General features: G+C 59.6%; 2 protein-coding genes and 1 long non-coding RNA gene across 9 annotated transcripts in view; 1 reads left to right on the top strand and 2 right to left on the bottom strand.

Annotated features, from left to right (window-relative positions):
* Positions 1-2,602, top strand: part of MGLL (monoglyceride lipase) — a 168,803-nt gene extending 166,201 nt beyond the window's left edge. For all 5 annotated transcript variants that reach the window (XM_029918921.1, XM_029918919.1, XM_029918922.1 and 2 more), the window contains one exon: positions 1,706-2,602. In XM_029918921.1, coding sequence (XP_029774781.1) covers positions 1,706-1,831 — 126 coding nt within the window. In that variant the 3' untranslated portion in view covers positions 1,832-2,602. The remainder of the gene's footprint in view (positions 1-1,705) is intronic.
* Positions 2,603-6,898: 4,296 nt separating this feature from the next.
* Positions 6,899-7,793, bottom strand: LOC115274323. The gene is made up of 3 exons (XR_003901181.1): positions 7,754-7,793; positions 7,343-7,515; positions 6,899-7,144 (listed from the first exon to the last, which is right to left on the bottom strand). It is a non-coding gene; the product is annotated as an uncharacterized LOC115274323 (long non-coding RNA).
* A 1,650-nt stretch (positions 7,794-9,443) lies between these two features.
* On the bottom strand, positions 9,444-16,530 carry ABTB1 (ankyrin repeat and BTB domain containing 1). 3 transcript variants are annotated; one of them, XM_029918207.1, is made up of 12 exons: positions 16,402-16,530; positions 15,105-15,167; positions 14,954-15,009; positions 13,790-13,934; positions 13,488-13,647; positions 13,345-13,390; positions 12,916-13,032; positions 12,706-12,824; positions 12,370-12,468; positions 12,094-12,261; positions 10,135-10,335; positions 9,444-10,056 (listed from the first exon to the last, which is right to left on the bottom strand). In XM_029918207.1, exons 1-12 carry the CDS (start codon positions 16,455-16,457, stop codon positions 9,850-9,852), a joined length of 1,437 nt encoding a protein of 478 aa, XP_029774067.1. In that variant the 5' UTR covers positions 16,458-16,530; the 3' UTR covers positions 9,444-9,849. The 3 variants fall into 3 exon arrangements, with proteins under 3 accessions (XP_029774067.1, XP_029774068.1, XP_029774069.1); XM_029918208.1 differs by lacking the exon at positions 12,370-12,468; XM_029918209.1 differs by lacking the exon at positions 9,444-10,056 and having other exon boundaries at positions 10,215-10,335; positions 12,094-12,468; positions 12,635-12,824.
* Between the last annotated feature and the right edge of the window lie 48 nt (positions 16,531-16,578).

Below are 16,578 nucleotides of genomic sequence, written 5' to 3'. Positions count from 1 at the left end.
GTGCAGACTCGTGGGTGAAGAGAAAGGAGGAAAGGGAGACAAAAGGTGGCTGGTATTTGTGCCAGGGGGCAGGAAAACGCAGGTGGACCTGCCTGGGTGGGAGCCCCCTATGTGGCAGGCACCAGCACCAAGAAGGCCACTCAGTTATTCCTTCACACACACCCCATCCATTTCTTCTTTAATTGAGGTACTATGGGGCATCTACTCTGTGCCAGGCCTGGGGAACAGAGTCTGAGTCTCTCAGTTGGATGAGCAGTATGCAGAAATCTGAACAGGATGATGATGCAGGAGGTCAGGGCCAGGGGTGGGCTGGCCGAGCAGAAGGTGGGTGAAGCACCTGCTTCAGATGGGGCACACGGTGGAAGAATGTTCTAGAAGGAGGGACAGCACACAAAGACCCCAGGTTGGAAAGATCATGCTGTGTGCAAGCAGCCAACAGGGGGCGGTGTGAGCCCAGCAAGGGAGTGGTGGCCTGTGTACCCAGAGTCAGGACTCTTCTCTCGGTTCCATGAGGATTTGTCTGAGCTTCTGGAGCTGGAGAGTGACAGGTGCCGATCTCTGTTCTCCAGGCGTCTTCACGGCTGCCATGTGGAGACAAGGGTGGAGGGCAAGGACCGGCTGCGAGGGACGGTGATGGGGTGACGAGGGACAGCCCCAGGCTGTGGGCTTGCCCTGGTGAGGAGACGTGCTCTCCTAATTCTGAGATGCACAGCGCTGGGATGGAGGTCTGGGGCGTGTCGAGAGTCCCATGTCGAGCTACCTATTAGAGGCCCCGTTAGAAACTCAGAGCAAGAAAGGGAAGCAGGGTCTGTAGAAGATACCCACCCACCTGTGCTCTTGGAGGCATTATTCACCGCGGCCAACAGGGGAAGTAACCCAGGTGTCCCTCGATGGTGAGCGGATAAGTCACATGTGGTCTAGACCAATGCTGGCGTATTATTCAGCCTTAAAAAGGAAGGTGATTGTGACTCGTGCTACAACGTGATGAACCTTGGGGACATTGTGCTCCGTAAATTAGCCAACTGCAGAAGAAAAAACACTGTATGATTCCCCTTGTGTGCAAAGTATCTCAAGCAGTCAAAACCAATAGAAATAGAAAGTTGAATGGTGGCGGCCCTGGGCGGGGGTGGGGTGGGGGCAGGTGGAGGAGAGGGAATTTAATGGGACTGGAGTTTCAGTTTTGCTAGATGATGAAATTCTAGAGCTCTGTTGCACAATCGCGGGAAAAGACTTAATGCTACTGAGCTGTACACTCGAAAATGATTAAGGTGGTAAATTTTGTGTTCTTATTTTTAACCACAGTTTAAAAAAAAAGGAATTTGGAGACGGCTATTAGCAGCCCTACCGGCAATGGCAAATAGGCAGTCAGAGGTACGCATCGAGAGGTCTGAGAGAGATCTGGCTGGAGATTTAAATTCCTGAGTCACTGGCACGTGGATGGTTTTAAAGCCACTAGATGGCACAAGGTCCTCGAGGGAGGGTCAGGAAGGCCACAGGTGTGTTCCAGTGTGCAAAGGTCATGCTAGCACATGTTGGGGTGTTTTAATTTATTTGAGCCATCACCTGATCTAAAGGCAATGACCGCACAAAGAAGGGTGTCCTCTGCACGGTGGGAGAGGGCCTGGAGCACCGGCTGCTCACCCGCTGCCTCCCTGCCTGCATCTGTCCCTTCCTATGGCCCTGACTTCCTGTCTCTCAATTGCAGATTTATGAAGGTGCCTACCACGTTCTCCACAAAGAGCTTCCCGAAGTAAGCAACTCCGTCTTCCATGAAATAAACCTGTGGGTCTCCCAAAGGACATCGACCGCGAGAAAGGGGTCCCCGCCCTGAGCCAACTAGCTGCATGACGGGCCCACGGTCCGTGGGTGGGGGAAGTGGGCAGAGGAAGGGCAGAAGCTGGCTTGTCAGTGGGGCCTGCCGGGGGCGGGGTGGGGGTCACACACCGGAGAAATCCCCGGCACAATTCCCTTTAAAATGAGACATCCTTGTCATGGGTTAGGCTGTCTGCTACTGGATCTGCTTCAAGGGACAGACACTTGATGCTGAAACAGAGAAGGGCCACACGCAGGTTCCCAGGGAGAGAACCTAGCTGAGCCTCTGCTCTGCCCCTCCCCCAGCCCCCACAAGGTTCCCAGGAATTCCTGGAATTCCCAGGACACCCGACTGCAATAATCAGAGGATGCTCCCTCCTGACCTCCCCCCCGCCACCCTGGGCCCCACCACAGGATTCCCCGCCCCCCACCGGCCTCACCTTGTGACCTTTCTCTGGCCATGGGACAAGGTGGCAGGCATCACCTCCCCGGGACAGTCTCACGTGCCCCCCTCCCCCAGGCCCAGAAGATGCCCAGGACATACTTGAGCCGCCCGTGTCCCGTGTCAGCTCCTCGTCAGCCTGGAGCTGGGCATTGGGATGGGGTGAGGCTTGGCCCAGAATCAGAACTTAGGCAGGAAACCCCTCCTTCCTGCCAGGGAGCCGGGCCGCCCACCCCGTGCTTTATGTATTTGGAGGCTGCCTTTCCTCACACAACTGACTTTACCCGCCACTAGGAGAGAGCAAGTGTATTGAAGATGAAGCATCTAATATATAATGTATATTCTAAAGCAGAGACTATTGGGGTGGGTGGGTGGGACCAAGGCGGGGCGTGAAGGTATGGGAGCCTGATGCCCCCGCGCTAGAGGGGGACAGGCGGGCAGCAGGGCCCTGGTTAAGGCGCTAAAGTGCAATCCCCGGAAGGCAGGACCCGGAGCACCAGCGGTGGACGGCTGCAGGCCTGTCCCTGTCCCATCGCTACCCTGGGAGCGTTGGGTCTGGCAGCACAGCTACCTCCGGTGGCAGAATGAGAGAGTCCCAGCTCAGTGGCCTCGCCCAGGGCTGCAGGCCCCCGAAGCCACAGCAGAATGGGTCCGCCCACCTCTCCCTGCAGAGGGCCCAACAGCGCCTGCCCTGCCTTTGTCAGGGGCCAACCCCCGACTGCCCACCCGTGGCACTCACTCAGCGCCAGCAATAAACGGGGGCCACCGGCCACTGCAGAGTTCTTTCACTTGCAAACGGGACTGCTGTTACCTCACCAGGCAACCCTGGGTGGGGGCGGCACCCACTCGGCCGCAGGTGCCATCCGGGGGCCCCCAAGGCTCTGCACGAAGTGGCTGCTCCCCTGCCAGGCCACCTGGGGCTTCCGGCCCTCTTCCTTCAGCAGGGGAAACTGCCACCCCTCACCCACGCCCCGTTCTTCTGGGGTTCCATCTGGGTGTCCCGAGAGGGGAGTCCCTCCTGCTCTCCATCCAGGGGCCCTGACCACACCACAGTGTGGCCAGGAGCTGGGGCCCCCCTGCAGCAGGCAGACCCCCCCCTCCCCGGCCCCCAGCTGAAAGTCATGGTCACCTGGGGCCAAGGTCGGTGCTCTCCTGCCCCTCCAGTAGGGGTCGGGGCCTGGCAGAGCCAAGTTCCCTCAGAGGGAGGCTTTCATTGCCCAGCCTTCCTTCCCTGGCTTCTCTTCAGAGGAGAAAAATGTAAACAACGTCCTGAGAGAGAAGGTCAGCCCTGGCCTGGTCCCGCTGGGCCACGGCGGCGTGTCTGCTCCTCAGCTGAGGAAAGGCAGAAGCCCTCCCCCCGCAAACCTGCAAACCTTGAGACACCCCTGCACCCAGATCTGGAATTCTCGCCCGGAGCTGTGATAGCGTGGCTCACACCAAGTCCCCACGCCCTCCCGTCCCCGCCGTGTCTCCCAGAAGCGTGTGCTGGCAAGGCCGTTTCCCCAATTACATGTCAGGCACGTGGTTTGACCGGGGAATCTTTTGGATGCAGGAATTTATTTGTATGAAAGCTCTAACCGAGATAATCTGAAAACTCTATGTCAGTCACACTTAGTATCTGGTGAAAGACTTGCCTGTTAGAAAAAAGAATTATTTGGAAGCAGGACTGTCTCCCAATCTAGGGCGGGGGGCGGGGGGGGGGAAACATTGCCACGCCATGCCATCCGCTGAAAATGAGCAGGCGTGGGAGCCGAAATGAGCTGGGTCTGGGGTGCCACGCGGGGCCACACCAGTGCCACGTGCCACCTGCTGTGGGACAGCTGCTTGAGTCTTGAATTGAGTTCATGCTCGGTGTTGACAGCTCCATGCTCTGTGCTGATGTTCGGAGCTTCAAAGTCAGGCCTATGCCATGGTGAAGGAAAGGGTTTTGGAAGGGAAGGAAGCCAGGTCGCACATGGCCTGGCCTTGAGCAGGTCAGAAGATGGACCCTGGGGATGCGACAGATGCAGACACTGCCGGGAGGGGGTGACATGGGGACACTAGGCCCAGCGCTGTCCCCGGGGACTTGGAGGTCTCTCAGGTCCATATGGAAGTGGGTTTCATGCCTGACAGTCTATCCCAGAGGTGATGCCACCTGCAGGCAGGAAGAGAGGCGCTGTTCCTTTGCAGGGATGGGGGTGGAGGGGCACCAGCCCCCTGCCAGTCTCTGGGGGGCACGGTGAGAGTGCTGAAGGAGGCCACGAAACCCCGCCGCTCTGCTCCGCACCCATGGCAAGGCCCCACGTCACCGGCTCTCTTTCACGGATCACCGATTGCTAATATAATCTGTTGGGGTCACCGTGATTTCCTAAGCCGCTTACCAGTTATTGTCTGTGCTCAGCCACACCCCTACCCGTGTACATTACTGGGGATTCGCCATCAGTTCAGAACTCTCAAGGACCCATGTACACCACAGCTAATCCTAATAAACCAGATGTTTTCTGCATGGTGGTGTCGTCCGTCTGTCTGCTCTGAGACTAGCACACCCCCTGTACAGGGGACAGCGGGCCGGCTCGGGAAGTGGTATTGTGGGCTGGGCTGAGCCGGTTGTCCGATACAAGCCGGTGTGTGGGGCCTTGGTTGTCCCTCCTCCGTTCCCGGGGAACCTGTGCCCGGACTGCACGTGTGTTCCCACTGCGCCACCACCGGTACCGGAGAGTCCGGGCTGCCCCCCCTCCGGACCCCACTGCACATCCTCTCACTGCTCTCCTGCACCCACAGCCTGACTCCTGGTTAGCCCCGCCTCCAGAGGAGGGCACCTGGCCACCTCTCTCTGGCCCCACTGCGGTTGCGATCTCTTCCCACCAGGGGGCGACAACACCCTCCTCGGGGGTGCCCTTTCAGTCTCCTCAGCACGGTGGCAAGAGCAGGTGTTAGGGAGTCTCACACGTGGCCCTTCTCGCTCAGAACCCGCCCATGGCCTCCCTGCCCTCACCCTCATCCTCCTGTGTCCACTGGCCCCCACACGCCAGCTTCCTTTGTTGGCCACCTGGGGCAGTCTTTCCTAACTGCCTGGTCTAAAGCCATCCCACCTACTCTGACTCCTTCCCTGCCCTCCTTCTCCCCAGCTCCAGCTCGGGGGTGCCCTGGACCAGGACCTGTGTTCTGCTGGAGTCCTTGGTACCTGTGCCCCCACCGGAACTGAGCTGCAAGATGGTGTGTCCTTGCGTTAGTCCTCTGGTCTCCAGGGGTTCCTGCTAAATAACTGTCCCACGAAGGAGGGAAAGCAGGCTGCACCAGGCACCATGCAGTCCCTGGAGCTGCCCCCAACATGAGGACGGAGGGCCACACACCTGCCACTCCAGGACCTACCAGCTGTGGGCCAGAGAAAGGGTCCATGGGAGCAGAGCAGACCAGCCCAGAGGCAGGCCTGCAGGCAAGCAGAAAGATGAACAGGAGTGGCAGTGACCAGTGGGGTCACGGGTCCTGTGGCGAGGGGGTGAGGGGGCAAGAGGCAGGGCTTGGTGGAGGAAGCTCGCGTTGGCACCCAACAGCAGCAATCCAACTGAGGTAAGTGTAATAAAAGGGTCCACTAGGATGGACATAGCATCAGGACCAGCCACAGGGAGCCCAAACTGGAGAGGAATTGGTGGAACACAGTGCTATAGGTGGGGGGACAGTCCTCAGGTAGAGGACACAGCCATTACCAAAACAGACACTAGCGGGGAGGGGCAACCTGGCCTCTTTCTCCTCCCCCCTTCCCCTCTCACTGAAGGGGAAGTCTTGAGCACGTGGCCGTTGGTCCAAAATGGCTGCCCCAGCTCCTGCCATTGCATCCTCATCCCAGCCCAGTGGTGGGGAAGAAAGAAAGGGGACAGGAACGCGCCTTTCAGGAAGTACATCAGAGACTGCGTTTAGGGTCTCAGATCACATCCAGAACCGGGGGCACAGCCACAGCCAAATGCATGGGAGTGGGGAGGCGAGCCAGGTTCGGACATCAGGGGGGAACCACTGGCTGTGCCTGAGAACTAAGCGTGTGCACAGACACTTCCAAGGACAGGAGGCGCTCAGTCCGTATCTGCCAACAGGGGGTGAGAATGAGCTGGAGCTGAGGCGGGGCCCTGACCAGGGTGCACACAGAGGGGACAAAGAAGGGCAGACTGAGGCAGTGGCTACTGAAGAGGTAAAATCCAAAAGGTCTTATGACCCTCGAGGGCCAGGGGATCCAGAGGGAACCAAGGAACACATCTCCAAAACACTACAGGACAAGCTTACAAGGTGGGCTCCAAAGGGTCTACCTTCCAGGAGGGAATGGAACTTCAGGTGGAAACTCACATGGAAATTCACAAGGAAATTCACATGGAAATTCACAGGGACCTTCACACTGGCTGAGGGGCTACTCCTGATGGGTGCTTCCTCTTGGCACACCAGTTTCTCCAGGAGCTTTGGGTAGTCCATAGTGTTGCTCTCATTTAGGTAAGGAGGGGGCCTTGGGGGCTCAGTCCTTTGAGCGTCCAACTTCAGCTCAGGCTGTCAACTCACAGTTCGTGAGTTTGAGCCCCAAATTGGGCTCGCTTCTGTCTGCGTGGAGCTCCCTCAGATCCTCGGTCCCCCTCTCTCTGCCCCTCCCCACCTATCAAAAATGAACAAACATTAAGGAAAAAGTGATGTAAGACTAATTCAGGATGCACCAATCAGCAGCATTTTCAATAAAGACCTCAGGATGACTGAGGTTTATTCCAGTCCCAGCAGGACTCAGCATAGCACCTTGCTGAACTCCCCTCCACTCCTGGCGGCCGGGGCTCCTTGTCTTCCTGGGGGTCCACCAGGCCAGCCCTACATGACATCTTATTACACAAGCTTTTCCGGTGTAGCTTCTTCTGTCCGCGTCCAGCTGATCTATTTCTCCCTCTGTGAAAACAAGTAGGGAGGGAATACCCTGAATTGGGATAGAATGTGCATATTTCCCAATCGAATCGATGGAACTATTTGTTTTCATTGAGCAGGAGTGAACAGAAGTGGCTACTGGAGGGACAGGTGTGCTTCTGAATCTTAAATGTGGCATAGCCACATGATGAGCGTGGCACAGAAACCCCACGAGATGCTCACCTCTCACTCTGGGGGTCTGAGCCCCAGCTTGCGGGCCCCTCCGCATTGCCCCGCGTGGACAGAGGCTGCTTGAGCATCCCCACGGCCACAGGAAGTTCTGCCATGCCTGCTTTCTGTCATTTCCTTCCCCGCTCCACTGGCTGAGCCATCCTGTCTCCTTGTTTCCTGTTTGGCTGCAACACCACACGGAACACCTTCATACGCGAGCCTTTCCCCTCCTCAGACCACAAGTGGTGGGGAAAACGAGGATGGTGTGACTTAGCTAGGGAGTGCCTGAGGCCCTGCTGCTGAGGGGACCTCAGCCCGGGGAAGGGGACTCTCCCAACCCTGCTGCCGCCCCTCCCCACTCTTGCTCTGCCAGCAACCTGCTGAGGTATTACTTTCAGAGGCTTTCCTTTCAATCTCACTTACAGGGGCGCCTGGGTGGCTCAGTCACTTAAGCCTCCAACTTCGGCTCAGGTCATGATCTCGTAGTTCATGTGTTCGAGCCCCGGGTCGGGCTCTGTGCTAATGGCTCACACCTGGAGCCTGCTTTGGATTCTCTGCCCCCAACCTGCTCCCACTCTCTCTCAAAAATAAATAAACATTAAAAAAAAATTTAAATCTCGCTTATATGTTTACTTAAATTTGTTATAAAACAAACACAACTTCAAATAACAGCTGTAAAAAAGGTGGGTTTGATACATGAGTTTGTTTTTATCTGTAGTATCTATTTTAAAGAATGCATCGTCATTAAAAAAATCATTTTAATGTTTAAACCTCTTACTACATGCCTTGGCACTCAGAGAGTTAATGTGTGGCCTAAGGTGGAACCCAAGGCTCTTAGGCCACCAACCTGGCACCACCCTTCCTGTCTGGGTGCCCTGGACAACCGGAGGGACCTTGTGAAGCTGCAAGTCACCCCCACCACTCCCCCCACCCCTTGGGTGGAGCCCAATAATGAATCAACACCACAAGCTCAGCACCTGGCCTGTGTAGGGCCCGTCACAAGTAGCAGTAACTCGCTCTTAATGCCCCAGGCAAGATGGGAGGCACTCCCAGAATCCTCCCAATTCACAGCTGGGCAAATTGAGGCACAGAGCTATGACCAGGCAGTCAAGAGGCAGAGCCAGGGTGGGAACTTGGCCTGGGAGGCCTGGGCTCTGGTCATGCTGACCTCACCCTCCGTCTCATCGGGGGCCTTTTTAGGCTCCCAGGCCCTTGCCCAAACCCTGTCCTCCACCCAGCAGGCCCCACTGTCCACTTGGCAGGCACACACATACATACACACATACACCCGCCCCCGGGCTACCTTTTCCAACTGACTCATCCGACCTTATAGCTTCCTTCCCCCACATGACTGACACACCAGACCAAAATGGATGAAAGGCACTGGAGAGAGAAGAGAAAGTCCCAGAAGTTCTGAAAGTGACAAGGGTAAAAAGGCACAAAGAGCAGGGAGGGCCAGGACCCCCACTACTTTTCCCAGGGCAGAATGGGGCAGACCTCAGGGTGCCCACCGCCTGGGCATCAGGGCCCAAGGGACTTGGGGAATGGCCTGCAGGGCATTCTGAGAAGGCTCCCTCTGACATCCTTGATACTGTCACAGCCCCTGTGGGAGAAGCCAGGAGGCCTGGGCTAAGGGAAGGGGGAGTCGGTCTCAGCCCCTCTTGGTGCGAGGCTCCCTACAGCCAGCAGCTGGGGAGTGGGGGCCAGGCCGGGGCTAGCCAGGATCCCTGGGCCACCTCCCACCCCTTGCACTTGGCTGTTCAATCAATGAGCGCTAGCAATGTCTGGGGCAGAGCCCACTCCTGCTGGTCCGTGTTCGGTCAGCCTTCCCACCAAACCTCCCCCAGGACCACTGAGGTCACACGTCACCAACAGGGGCCCAGGCGGAAAGCCATGCATGAGGTGAGTCCAAGCGCTGGAGAGGCAGGGCCCAGCCGGGAGAGCTCAGCACCCTAGAGAAGGGCTTCAGACCCACAGACACAGGCACCCCCAGTCCCCAAGGAGCCCTTGCTGGGCACCGAGGAGGAGCCCAAATCCAGAGCTCCTCCCTGGCCCTCCCCAACTACCACCCCTGTGCTCCCCACCTTGTCCCCCCCAACACAGGCTCAGGCTCCCACAGTGAATTCAAGCTTTATTACCACACACACACACTGTTCCCTCTCCTGCCTCCTCTGGGCCAACCCCATGCGGGGGGAAGCCTGCTCACCGGGCTTGGCCTGGAAACCAGGGCCAGGAGAGCAGGGCAGGGAGGGGGTCAGGGAGAGGGGAGGCCCTAAGAGACCCCGACCCCAGGTTTCCCTGAGTGGTGCCCAGCCCCAGGGCCTTGGGGGCTGGCTTGAGTTGGGAGAAGGGGCTCAGCCCCCGCCACCAATGTGGAAGGGAGGGGCACCCCACCGAGCCCCCTCTGCCACCACGGTGCCTTGGGGGGAACAAGGAACAGAAAGACAGGGTGCACGTGCGTTATGTGTGCACACACTTGCCCACGCAGGCGACCACGGGGCCTCCCCACCAGCCGGCGGTCAGCAGTCCAGGCCGATGGACACCAGCAGGTCCTCGAGTGCCCGCAGCCGTTGCTGTGCCTCCTCGATGGCGCTGTAGGTCTGCACCGTGCTGGCCACGTGGAACCGGATGTCGTCCACCAGTGGGATGGAGTCCGTCTCCTGCCGCGCGGCCACGGCCGCCGCCTCCTCCCTCACCGCCTCCACGAAGTCCTCCCGCTCTACCAGCTGCGGACAGGCCAGCTCAGGGCCCCGCCCTCGGCCCCGCCCCACCTGCCTCCCCCACCTCGGCTCCCCCTCACCCACCTTCTCAATGATCTTGGCCATATACTCAGTGCACTGGTCCTCCAGGCGCGCCAAGCGGAAGAGCTTGGCTACACGCCACACGCCCACCACACTGTCCTCGTCCAGCAGCTGGGCCAGGCTGCGGCCACACAGCCGCTTCAGGCCAGGCAGTAGGTACATGTCGGCCACACTCAGCACATCATAGGCCACCTCTGGGGGCAGCTGCAGAGAAAGGAGGAGTGAGGGAGGGTGGGCACCTGGGAGGGGGTGGAGGCCTCGGGTGGGGCTGTAGGACGCCAGTCACACGTCTTAGGTGGCCTGGAGGCCAGGTGGCAGGCAGGGACCACAGCGGGGGGCAAGAGCGAGAGCTGTGAGTCACAGACCACTGCTCTGAAATTCTAGCCCCGCAAGCTGTGTCACCTGTGTGTGCTTCAGTTTCTTCTCTGGGAGGTGCAACCATGCCTGCCTGAGACGGCGGAGAACAGAAGGTGCCATCCTAGAGGAGGGGCCCACACGATCTCTTTACCTGCCCCCTCCCACCCACATGTGACTGGTGCCCGACTGGGGCCCAGGCTCTGGACTGACACAGAGTGCCGGCTGGAGATGAGCAGGCAGGCCCCCCGCTGGCCCGCCCCAGGCCGCGCACTACCTACAAAGGCCTTAAGAGAACAATCATGGGCACCCCTGCTTTCTAGAAGGGGGACACTGAGGCACAGAGCCGTTTAGTCACTGGCCCAAGATCCCACAGCTCGTGAGCAGCTAGCCCAGGGTCAGACCAGCTTTGGAGCCCAAGTCCACACTTTGAGGCAGCTGCAAAGCTCCTTAGGGAGGGGTGGGGACGCGCCAGATGGACCCAGGGCGCCAGGGGCCACAGGGCTGCGCTGTGCTGCAGGAGGAATGGAGGCCAGGGAGGGCACCCAAATGGAGAGGCTGGTGGGCTTAGGAATGGGGGTTAGCACCACATGAGGCAAGTGAGGGGCCAAGGTCACGGCCCAGCTCCTCCCTCATGCCCTCCTCCTGCCCAGAGACCAATTTCCCAGCCTGCCTCATTGGCAGGCCTGGCAGCTAAGTTCTCTCCAGGGCAACAGGAGAACCGCCTATGACAAAGAAAATTGCTTGCCTCATCTTCCTCTTCCTCCTAAAGCATGAAGCGGCCCGCACCCCAACCTCCAGATGCAGAGGGGAACAAGCCAGGTGCTGCGTGCGGACAGGTCTGGCCGAGTCTGCGTTTTGTAACAAAGTGTCACCAGGACGCAGCCACTCCGACTCACGTCTGCCCCGGCTACACTGCTTCTGGGGGATGGCAGAGCCCACCGGCTGGGACAGGGAGCCTCCAGAGCACACCATTTACGTTGTGTCAGGGTGACAAGATGGAGGGGACAACAGGAGTCCCAGCAAGCCACCTGCCCTGGTTCACTGGCCTCAGACAGGAAGAGACACAAACTGCTCTCCCCTTTGAGGCGCCGTATTCAGGGGGTCTCTCCATCACAATGGCCTCTTCCACATACACCCCCGCACACTCTTGGCCCTGTCTACCACTGCCTGCATCACCTGTATGCTAGGGATGCTCTGGGGCAGCTGAAGACCCGAGACGCAGCATGGGAGCTGGGGACAGACGCCCAGGGCCCTGGGAGTGGGCAGCGATCCCCAGGCAGGAGGCTTAAGGGCCCCCACTTTGGCACTAACTCAGGGTTACTGTCTCTACCCATCCTCCAACTGGAGAAGGTCGGTACCCCAGGAGGCTGATACTAAGTCCCAGGTGTCATAGGCTTGTGATACAGCTCCTGTCACTCATTTCCGCTTTGGGACCTACCAAGGCCCCTCTGCCTAAAAGGAAAACCTGCACGTGTCCCACACTCCCTCTCCATCCTCCCAGAAAACCATCCCCACGGAGCCAATCGGGGCCTCGGCGCTCCTTCAGGCCCTGTGGTGGCCCGGCCTGCGCACCTGTCCTGACTGTCATATCCCCGAGCCCCGCACCTCCGTGTGGTCGCTGTAGATGTAGTAGAGGACGTGGGTGAAGATGTCAGGCGAGATGCCGTGGAGGGTGATGGCTGGGAGGCCGCCTGATGCCTCCAACTCCTCGTTCTCTCGGAAGTGGTCATCGAGCAGGGCCTGGAAATAGTCGCTTCGGCCGCAGAAGAAGGCCTGGGGGAGGCTGGGCTCAGCGGGGGGGTCGCTGCCAGGGCCTGAGGCCAGACAGTCAGCCCGGGGCTATGGCAAGGGGCCAGGGGCGCCAGGGGGAGGGGACGGCACCTTGTGGCAGAGAAAGCTGCAACCTTCCACCCGGAAGCAGAGATCAGGGCAGCTGTTGACGCCGTCAGGGAAAGGGAAGGGTAGCTCCCCAAGGTCCCCCTGGGGGATGGGAGAGAAGACACCCTCAGAGCAGGTGGGATGAGGGAGAGCGGTCCTAGAAAGAGCCTAGTGCAGCTTGATGGTGGAGAGGTGGGCCGCTGCCTCATCCGCAGGTTTAGGAAGGAGACGACCCCAGTGGGCACCTGGGCTCAGAAAGGGGAAGTACCTGGCCGCAGGTCCCACAAGGACGGGACCAAGCGCGGGGCCTGTCTGGCGGGACCACCAGTGCGTGCTTACGCGGAGCTCAGGAGGCAGGGCACAGTGGGCCAGCTGGGCCATGTCCTCCCGCAGTCGGGGCGTGGCCGGTGGGGGCTCGATGGTCAGCACCTTCACGCACGTGCCTGGCTTGGACGCCACTGTGGGGGGCAGGGGAGAGCACAGCTGCAGGGAGCCCGGTGGGCTCTGCCGCATCCTGCCCAGTGCCCTGGACCCGAGGCCCAGACGCACCAAACTCGGACACCTTCTCGCACTTGGCCTCCAGGTCTCGGAGCAGATCCCACAGCTGGCACTGCTTGGCCAGGCGCTCACAGTCACTCACGTGTTCCACGCCAACGTCCAGGCGACCTGGGTGCAGCAGGGGAGGCTCAGAGCCCGAGGGGCGCTCTCTACCACCCCTGGCGCTGGGTCCCCTGGGGCTATCTGCCACCTCGGTTTTCCAGTCGGGAGCCCCTGCCTGAGTTCTACGGGCCCCAGGACAGACGGGAGGGGGCTTGGTTTACGAGCAGGAGAAGTTCTCCCTGGGGAGATGTGCAGGCTCACTGTCTCCCAGACCCCCCAGGAGGCACTTGGAACAGTTGCACTGCAGGGGACGAGCACCAGGAGGTAAAGAGAGGCCTCAGGCCACAGCAGGGTCTGCCACTGCGTCCTAGGGCTCACCTGTGTACAGGTACTGCAGCAGGGCCCCGAAGGCCACAGGGTTGATCTGTAGTAGACACAGCCAGGAGGGAAGGTCAGAGGCGGACTCCTAGCACAAGCCCCATGCTGTCCCCTCTGCCCTCCCCCGCCCCGGAGAGACGCACCAGCGGGTGTCTGAGGACCACGATGTTCTTGCCCTTCCATTTGGTGTCGAGCATGTTGGCAAAGTAGGTGCTGCGTGCACCCAGGACACAGCGATGTGCCCGGAAGGGCTTCCCATGCACCACAAACACCACGTCACTGTGGAGGCCCTGTTCCAGAAGCCTGTGGCAGGACAGTAAAAGGGGGCGTTCGGCATGGGCCTCCCTGCAGTCTCGCCACAGTGGCCCAGTCCCATCCCACGGGAGGGCACCCCCCCTGGGTACTGCCCCACACCACACATAGCGAGCCCGGCATCCCAGCTCACCGCTGCAGGAAGTCGTCATAGTAGTCCCGCCTCCTACAGGAGGCCGTCACCTGCTTGTACTCATGCAGGGCTCGGCGGATGGCATCACTCAGTGCCCCATAGAGGCAGCGCTCCCCATCAAAGGTGTTGGCTTCACAGCGGGCTCCTGGGTGCAGCAGACCTCGCCAGTTGAGTGGGTCAGGGATTTGCACCTGGTAGCCAGGTCCGGGTCTGGGGGAAATCCTGATCCCCAGCCCCCTGCCTGGTGCAACCTTCCTACATGTAGGGCCAAGCCCTGGAATTTGCAACCCCTTCCAGATCACCCTGGGCCCACGCTGACACCACCCGTCTGTGCCAGAGTCGACGCACACCAGTACATCTGTGTTCCACAGACTGCAAATGAGCAGGCTTGGGACGGCCCCTGTCCTCTGCACCAGGGACCCCCTATGCTGTCTAAAGTGACACTGTAGCAGGGCAATGGACAAAACACGGGTTAACAAATGATGTCAGGCGCTATGAAGAAAAACTAAGCAAAACAAAGAAAACAGCAGTTGCAGCTGCCCATAGGGAGGTCACGGAAGGCCACTGTGTCAGCGACAACATGCAGTGACTCAAAAGATGGAGGGAGTCGGCTACACAAAGATCTGGGAAAGGGCAGTCTAAATAGGAAGAACAGCACATACAAAGGCCCTGAGGCAGGGGCACTGGAGAGGCCAGTGTGGCTGGAAGAGTGAGCGCATCGGAGAGGCAAAGTAGGGCAGGCTAGAGGAAGGAGAGCAGGTCATGTAGACTGGCTTTCATTCCACATGCAGTAGGAAATCATTGGAAAAATTCTAAGCCTATTAGACTTGTTGGGAGATCCACCAGGCTGCAATATGGAGAATAGACTGTAGGTGGCGCAAAAGGGGCAGCGGACAAGCAGAGGAGGCTGGCTCTGCCGCCAGGAAGAGATGCTGTAGCCGCGCTGGGTGGTGGCAGCAGACACGGGGAAGTCGTCAATCAAGAAAACAGGTCCCGAAGGTGGAACCAACAGTCCCTGCTTACTGAGTATGTGTAGGGGTAGAGGAAAGAGAGGGCGTGAGGGCAATGCACACCTGTGCTTCTGTGACCAGGCGCGCGCACACACACACACACACACACACACACACACACACACACACAAAAACACACAGCCCCGGCTCTCACCATTGGCCAGAAGATAGCGTACCAGCTCCTCGTGCCCGCACAGGCAGGCATAGTACCTGAGGGGAGGGAAAGGAATACAGGAGGTAGTTAATGGGAACGAAGGTACCCCCCCCCCCCACCTGCCCTGACCGGCCACCTGCCCAGCACTCACAAGGGGGTGCTGTCCCACTTGTCCCGCACATTCACTTCCACGTCCCGTTGCTCCAGCAGATACCTGGGTGGGGAGGAAGTCGAAGCCTGGGTCAAGACAGGCTCATGGGCTGGGAGAGGAGGCCCATGGAAAGGGGAAAGAGAGAAAACATTCCTTGAGGCCGAGGGATGTCTCCCCTAGGTGAGGGCAGGTGACAGGCCGACCAGAGCAGGAAAGGCATTCAAAGCAAAGGGGCTGAAGTGGGGAGACAGTGCAGAGGCGGGAGCGCCTAAGGCAGATGCTGACACTGGGAGCTGCAGGGCCCTGTGCTCAGAAGGCATTTGGGAGAGAGGAGGTGGTGATGGGGCATCTTTCCGCCAGCGCCTTCTTGCTGCTTCAGACCGAGGCCTGGATAGAGACTAGAGGTAGGGAGACCAAGGAGAAGGCTGCTGCAGGTGTTCTGCTGGTGTGGAAGTGTGAAGAGAAGTGGACAGATTCTAGAAGCCACAAGGCAGGAGAGCCGGTGGCTGATGGGATGTGAGAAGCGAGAGGAGTCACCATCGGCTGAAGCCATCACTGAGCGCGGGCAGCCCGGGGGAGATAGCTAAGTTGGACCAGGTGAGCTCCAAGTTGCACTCGGCTTTGGGGGGGTACCAGCTAACTCCTAGTTGACACCTGATGCTGGGATAGGACCAGGGATACTGTGGGAGTCAGGAAGCTTGGAACTCACCCAAGGGAGCTAGTGGTGGGTCATAACTAGGGAACACGGAAGGAAGGGCATGCTAACAGATGGGCCCCACATCCCAAATAAGCACCCCCTCAACTCCCTGCTTTATGTCTATTTCAGTGCCAGATTTGCTTGAACCGCATGTAGGAGTTTCCGAATTCCCCAAGGATCAGAAGTGGATTCTGGGTCCTAGGTGTTCCCAGAGTGCCAGGCCCAGAGCGCATCGTGGGATGAGCCACGTCTGGAGTCCCAGGCCCGCCCCAGGGACCTCCGGGTCCTGAGCGCTCAGAGGGCGCCCCTCCTCTTCGCCCACTTCTCCGGAGCTCTGAGTAGCAGTCCTCTCCTCCAGGAAGCCCTCCGGGACCCCATGGAATAAATCACATCCAGCACTCCGTCCCCTGTCCCAGTTCCGAAGGCTGCCGCGGCCCCCCTGGTTTGCTCCATGGGATTCTGTCCGCGGAGAGTCGGCTCCAGGGCTGCGGCGGCACAGGGGCGCGCGCCGGTCCCAAGCCCGTCCACTGAATGCTCCGGAGACGCCCCCCGTCTCCCCCCCCCCACCGCTGCACACTCCAAGGGTTGCAGGGTCCTCACCGCACTCGGCCCACATCCCCCTTCCTGCAGCTGGCGAAGAGATCGCTGGTGTCCATGGTGCGGGCGGTTCGGACCCCTGCCGAACTACCTCAGGCGGCGGCGGCGGCGCGCCCCGGCCGGATGTAAACAGACGCCGGCCCCGCCCCGCTCCGCAGCGGCGCCTGGCGCCCGGAGGAC

The sequence above is a fragment of the Suricata suricatta genome, chromosome 12 (assembly GCF_006229205.1).
Source record: "Suricata suricatta isolate VVHF042 chromosome 12, meerkat_22Aug2017_6uvM2_HiC, whole genome shotgun sequence".
NCBI lineage: Eukaryota > Metazoa > Chordata > Mammalia > Carnivora > Herpestidae > Suricata > Suricata suricatta.
The sequence above is the reverse complement of the archived record's forward strand: the minus strand, read 5'-3'. Positions and strand labels throughout refer to the sequence as shown.